Genomic DNA, 6379 nt, shown 5'->3' with positions numbered 1-6379 from the left:
AGAATTTTGTTAATCAAATAAATACTCAGGACAAGGCAAGTCCAAGTTGTTATACTCTCTTGCTTCTATATGGTAGTAAGCAAATATCTCGTGCAATGATAGGATGCATATATGTATATAAAATTGTTAAATGAGTTAAGAGGAATACACCCAAATTGTGATAAGAGGAATCTTAGAGCTTAATCTCCACAGGCCAGGGTCTCTGTCTTCCCCCCTTCCTCCACCCATGGCGAAGCCTTCTTATAGAAACAAGAATGTTTTCTACTTTGGAAAATCCAGAGATATTATAAAAGCGAGCATTTCTTAAAGCAATGTAAACAAGCATTAATTAATCACTTGCTGTTGTTTCACTTTTAACTCCAAGAATTAAGGGGAAAGCAACAAAAAGTTCCTACAAAATGAGGCTCACGTACCTATTTTTCAGTGACAAGGCAGGGGATTGCTCTGTGTCTGTGTGTTGCTCGGGCCTTGGATTACCCTCTCAACTCCGCATATACCTCTCCCTATATGCAGAAAGCATTAGACATAAAACTTATTAATACAAGTGAAATAGGTACAGATACAGAGATGGAAATCATGGAATGGAGGAAATGTTATATGGACGTGGTACTGGTGCCATTGGGTGTGCTAATCAACATTGCCTATCATGCTTGGCTATGGCATAAAGTCCGGACACAGCCGCTCACAACCGTCATCGGAACATATACAGAGGCACAACGCTTTTGGGTCCCGGCGATCATGAAGGTATGTGATCGATGGTAACAAAAATATAACCACCTTATAACTAGGAATATTTATTTTTTGGCAGGACATTGAGAAGAGGAACATCGTGGCGGTCCAAACTCTGAGGAACACGATAATGGGATCAACCCTTATGGCCACCACGTCAATCATTCTTTGCGCCGGTCTCGCAGAAGTGATAAGCAGCACATATGGTGTCACAAAGACGCCATTCGACGACACCGTTTACGGGGATCAAAGGGAATTCATGGTAGCCGTAAAACGCGCGACGCTCTTAATCACCTTCCTCTTGTCGTTTTTCAGTCACTCCATGTCGTTAACGTTTCTGAACCAAGTGAACATCCTGATAAGCACCCTGGAGGATCCCAAGTCGATAGTGACGCCGGAGTACGTCTCTCATCTTCTGGAGAAGGGCTGCGGTTTGAGCACGGCCGGCAATAGAATTTTTTACCTCGCAATTCCTCTTCTGCTTTGGTTCTTTGGGCCACTGCTGGCTTTCTTGTGTTTTCTCACAATGGTGCCACTGCTTTACAACCACGACTTTCTGTATCAGAGTGTGTAGAGAAATGGAATCCGCTATTTCGTTGCATTATTTGCCATTTGTTTTTTTTTCTAAACAAGATTGGATTAAGGCATTGTTTAGTTCGCGGAATGTCTAATCTATTGGAAAATGATTAGCTAGTATTGGGAATAGAAGAGTGTGAAATAGATTAGCTATTCCTATTTCTTTGTTTAGTTGTAACGCTAGAATAGACTAGCTAATCCTATTCATTCGTTTGGTACAATGCAATATGTTGGTGAATGAAATCATATTGTGATCAAATTTCCTAAAATACCCTTATAATACAAACACAATTTATATTATTAAGGACTTCATTCTTTTTTAAAAAAAAAACATAAACAACTTTTCTATAATTTCTTTTTCTTTTTTGTTTTTAATTATGTTAGGTATGTGGCCATTTTTTTTTTTTTTTTTGCAATTATGCTACAAACTTATTTATATATAAAAATATAGTTGGAGAAAACAGAATCAAACTCAATCTTGAAATCAAAAAAATATAGTTGGAGAATGTACAAAGAATCAAAAGAAATTAAAAAAACAGATGATATATTTGTATTTTATAAAAACCTTGCAAATTCTGTTTTTCCGTCAAAGAAAAAAAAAAACCCCCTTAGAAAAAAGAGATACGGAGAAAAAAAAAAAAAAAAAAAGGTACATAAATAAAAAAAAACAGAGAAACGGAGAGAAGAAAATCAGAGAGAAACGGTACAGAGAATCAAAAGACATCAACAAATAGAATTAAAAATTAAAAACAAAAAAACAAAAAAAAAAACAGAGAAACGGTGCAGAGAAGGGAGACGGCATAGGGAAAAAAAAATTGTTTGCACTTGCAGAAAAACTGTACTAGAAGAATCAGAGAGTAAATAGAAAGAGAGATAACGAAATATAGAGACGGAGAAAAGATAAACGGAGATATATATATATATATATATAGAGAGAGAGAGAGAGAGAGAGAGAGAGAGAGAAATATAGAAGAATCACAGAGAGAGAACGAAATTTAATCCCACAAGTGGGGTTTTTTTGTGTCAATTTACACAATTAATTTAATTCTACAAGAAAGGAAAATAAGTGGCTTTGCTAACCCTGTGTGTATGGGATTAGTAGTCCCATGAGAATAAACTATTCCCAAGAATAATGTGCTACCAAACAAAGGACTAGCTATACCTAGTGTTGACTAGTCCAATCAAAGGGTTTATTCCGCAAACCAAACTGGACCTAAAACTTAGAAGAATAAGTAGTCAGAGGGACCCTATTAATCACTTCAATACAGTCAGAACAATGTCCTGATACGCGTAAAAGGACTAGAATAGAATGGACCAAATTATTGGTTTTACTCACTTGTAGTTGTACTCCAATGGCTAAGAAGCTTGGTAGCTACAATGAGAAAGATTGTATTGAGATTGACCAGACAGAAGCCATCGAAGAGAAGGGTGCCCAATGGTTAACACTCGAGGGTCCCACACATGCTAGAATAGAGCGGCGGAGGGTAGTGCGAAGACGCTCTTGCTGGCGATACCTTCTATTTGGCATCTCAAATCAACTCGTGCGTTATTTATTTTTATTGGAGGTGGTGTTCTAAGACTAAAGAGAAGCCATTTGGTAAACAACATAGGTCGTCCTTCCTCAAAGTTATCAAAAACAAAATTAGAGTTTCTCGTAGTTCCAGAACCTGTTAGGAACTTGTTAGTCAAATCAAAAGTTATAACTAGGTTCTAACTTTAATATATAGTGCCAGCTTGTGATAGGCATGTAAATGTTCGAACATTTAAGGTGAATTAAAATAACTGCAGAAAAGGATATAAATTAATAGTCCTGAATCCTGACTCCCCTAAGCCTTCTGCCTATTTAGTACAACAGCCCTGTGAAACAATTTGAGCTTCCACCAACACAACACTGCTGCAGTTGGATAATTTCTCCCAAACATGAACCATAAGAAGAACCCAGCTTCAGCATTCCAGCAAGCATAACTTGTAACTCCTTCAAGCCATTGATCAGTTCAGATTCAAAGAAATTCCCAGTTCCTTCAAGAAAACGACATTTAAACCTTGTTAAATGTAAATGCAATCCTGCTCACAGAGTCCATAGATCATCAGCTTACAAATGGCACCCCAGAAGGAACTCGTTGGGCATATTCCACATACTGCGACCCAAAAAATTGCCTCAAGTAATACTCTTCATATGGAATCCGTTGCACAAAGAAGCGCCAAACAACAACAACAAATGCAATTGTTGATACCGGATTACAGAGCATTATCTGAGTACCAATTGACCAGATGAAGAAACCACAGTATCCAGGATGTCTTACAAATCCATAAATTCCATGAGTAATCAGTTTGTGATGATCCGCATGACGAACCCTGATAAGATGTGTGAAGGCCTGACCAGCAGTAATTATTGCTGTTTTCCTTATAATTTCACCGATTATAACCATTCCAAGGCCCAAGTTGCTTACCCACCAGAGCTCCTTCAACCCAGGAAATAAAGCAATTTCAATGAAGTACTCCAGCAATGAAAAGATCATTGCAAAAAGATAGTTTTTACTGATCAGAAGAGAGTTAAGAGTAACATTTGATCTCCCATGCGAGGAAAGAGCTAAAATGTATTCAGAACCGTGAAAGAAGAGTATTGCAAGGAACATCTGAGATAACTGCCTGTAAGCTGTGTAACTGAAGATTTCTGTCATTTTTGGCAAATAAAAGGGAATTAATTTTTGTCTCAGATGCAATGTAGTGAGACCTGCACCCTTTAGCTATCTCAGTGATGGACTAGGATGAAGAAACCTGCTGGGATTTTCTTCAGACCTGAAAAAGATGCAGAGCGATAAAACACTGATACTGAAAATTGAATCTCCAAATCACTCAAAAGATGCTGCAAGAATGACATCTCCTGCCAAAAAGAACAAGGATCAAAACAAGAGTTCAGAGACTTCTGCAGAAAACTGTGAGAATGCAGTGTTACAGAAAACTGTGAGGATGCATGATTCAGATCAAGTGGTTCATGTATGCCATATGGGACATCCATCAACTACTAATGTCACTAATAAGAAGGCCAAAAACTTGAATTATGTTCATATGAAATTGGGGAAAAACATAAATGGAAGTGGTCTTTCAGCCACTAAAATTTGATCTTAAGGGACCTTAGTTAAATCTAAAATGCCCAGAAACAATATGAAAGATTTCATAGTGCCCAAAGCATAGATAAGCATATTGCAAGGAATAGGCCCAACTTCAAACCAACTCAGCTCATTATGACTGATTGCCTTTAAATTATTATTTTTTTCTTAAAAAAAAATCAGAAAACAAGGAATCATACAACTGTCGTCTCCATAAATAGATCCATCAATTTGGCCAAGTTTCTTTCTACTCCCACTCTTCTCACTCTCTGTGGAAAAAAACAAAAGCATAAAACATAGAGTCAAAATTTTATTTTCCTCAACTGCCACAAAATAGACGTACTAAAGTCGTTTCCTCCATTTCGCAGCCAAAGAAAGAATCTACAAATTGCCAAGACAATGTTTTAAACTCTAATTACAATTTTCAGTGAAGGGCCCCCCCCCTCCCCCCCACCCCAACCCCCCCCCCCCCCCCCCTCCTTTTTTTTTTTTTTTTTTTTTTTTTCCATCCATTATTAAAATTATCATTTAAAACATTTCATTGATTTCTTTTTTGGATGTCATAGAAGACGTGCTTAAGGAAAACTATGGTTATCAGGTATCACCTCAACTGGGAAATAGAATATCAACATTCATACTTCTAGCACTTTTTTTGGGTCTTTTCTCTTAAGCTATTCTCCTTCGGTCCAAGCAGTTTGAAGTCTTTTAGTTTATACTTTGCACACTCCTAGATCTCCATGGCAGCTCCTCCACCATAGCATGAGCTGGGAGCAGGTCTAAAAAGCAAGGCCTTCTTAAAAATTTGTTTTCAACATTGCCAGCAACAACATGAAAATAGTAAACTATAGCTACCCAATGATCTAATTATAGGTGATATCAGGGCCCCTTAGCTTCACACCCACCTTATAAAACATAAGTGAGGCTCCCTTCGCCTCCAAGGAAGAGAATGCAGAAGCTGAAAAAAGTCATTTCCCTTTTCCATAAAGTAGAAATTATCTTCTTATGTTTAATCCAATCCCAAGTAGCATTTTTAGTATTCCGAGTAATCTTATCATCATAAAACACTTCATGTTATCACAATATACGGATGCATCATATCAAACACAAATAATTCAGAAACCTAAACAACATAATATTTTAACAAGCCTTTCCAATTCCTTTTTTCTAATAGAAAAAGAAAATAGGAAGAGGAGAACATTTGTCAGCAAAACAACTAGTAACTGAAACACCAGTCAGCAAAAACAGGAGAAAAAACATTAAATTTTCTTCATCTACTAATTTACATCTTCACGTCAACTAATTCAAGTGGTCGTTTCACTCTTACCTCTTAGTCGGGTAGATCATTTATTTTCTCAGTTCCCAGCAAACACAAAACCAAGATTCAAAATTCAAAATATCTTGTATTTCCAAGTTTCCGCAGCATCCAAAGGAAACGGTTTTGATTATTCTCCTCAACAGCACAATGCACAAATCACATACCAGAATTCAATCAAATGAACCAAATTTCAGAGAAATTAAGGTATACAGAAAACATAAAATAGTTTCAATCTCACGATCACGTGGTGGTGATCTCAACAAAACCAATTTAGTTTACAGTATATCATACTCAATAATTTCAACCTTTTTCTTTTTTCAATCCGAAGGTTTTCTCAGTAACCAAACAGAACACTTGTCATTTCTCTTTTGTACTGCACACTAAATAAAATCACAACCCTACAATCTAATCAAACACATGAAATCTCAGTGAGATTACCTGATTATCGATGGTTTGCTCTTTCCAGGAAAACTTGGGTCGGGCGAGCTGAAGAAAGCTATAATCGACGACGACCTTCGAAAGAGATGAGGAAATTTAACATAATCATAATATGTTGGGCCCAATAATACATATTAGGTCAAGGCCCAAGGGGTTCACTCTTGGTTTTTTTTTTTTTTTAATTTAATGTATTAGAATATTTTGTCTTGAT

At 36.8% G+C, this 6379-nt stretch overlaps 2 protein-coding genes across 6 annotated transcripts; one reads left to right on the top strand and one right to left on the bottom strand.

Annotated features, from left to right (window-relative positions):
- Nucleotides 1-421: 421 nt before the first annotated feature.
- Nucleotides 422-1303, top strand: LOC132178400 (uncharacterized). The gene is made up of 2 exons (XM_088515884.1): nt 422-744; nt 809-1303. The coding sequence occupies exons 1-2, from the start codon at nt 508-510 to the stop codon at nt 1301-1303; spliced, it is 732 nt and encodes a 243-aa protein (XP_088372010.1). The 5' UTR covers nt 422-507.
- A 1695-nt stretch (nt 1304-2998) lies between these two features.
- Nucleotides 2999-6248, bottom strand: STE14A (S-isoprenylcysteine O-methyltransferase). Of its 5 annotated transcripts, XM_059592734.2 has the most exons (4): nt 6169-6234; nt 4616-4684; nt 4105-4189; nt 2999-3979 (listed from the first exon to the last, which is right to left on the bottom strand). In XM_059592734.2, the coding sequence occupies exons 2-4, from the start codon at nt 4640-4642 to the stop codon at nt 3393-3395; spliced, it is 699 nt and encodes a 232-aa protein (XP_059448717.2). In that variant the 5' UTR covers nt 4643-4684; nt 6169-6234; the 3' UTR covers nt 2999-3392. The 5 variants fall into 5 exon arrangements, with proteins under 5 accessions (XP_059448717.2, XP_059448719.2, XP_059448718.2 ...); XM_059592736.2 differs by lacking the exon at nt 4616-4684 and having other exon boundaries at nt 6169-6248; XM_059592735.2 differs by lacking the exons at nt 4616-4684; nt 6169-6234 and adding an exon at nt 5740-6159.
- Nucleotides 6249-6379: the final 131 nt, after the last annotated feature.

The sequence above is a fragment of the Corylus avellana genome, chromosome 4 (assembly GCF_965113065.1).
Source record: "Corylus avellana chromosome 4, dhCorAvel1.hap1.2, whole genome shotgun sequence".
Classification (NCBI taxonomy): Eukaryota; Viridiplantae; Streptophyta; class Magnoliopsida; order Fagales; family Betulaceae; genus Corylus; species Corylus avellana.
The sequence above is the reverse complement of the archived record's forward strand: the minus strand, read 5'-3'. Positions and strand labels throughout refer to the sequence as shown.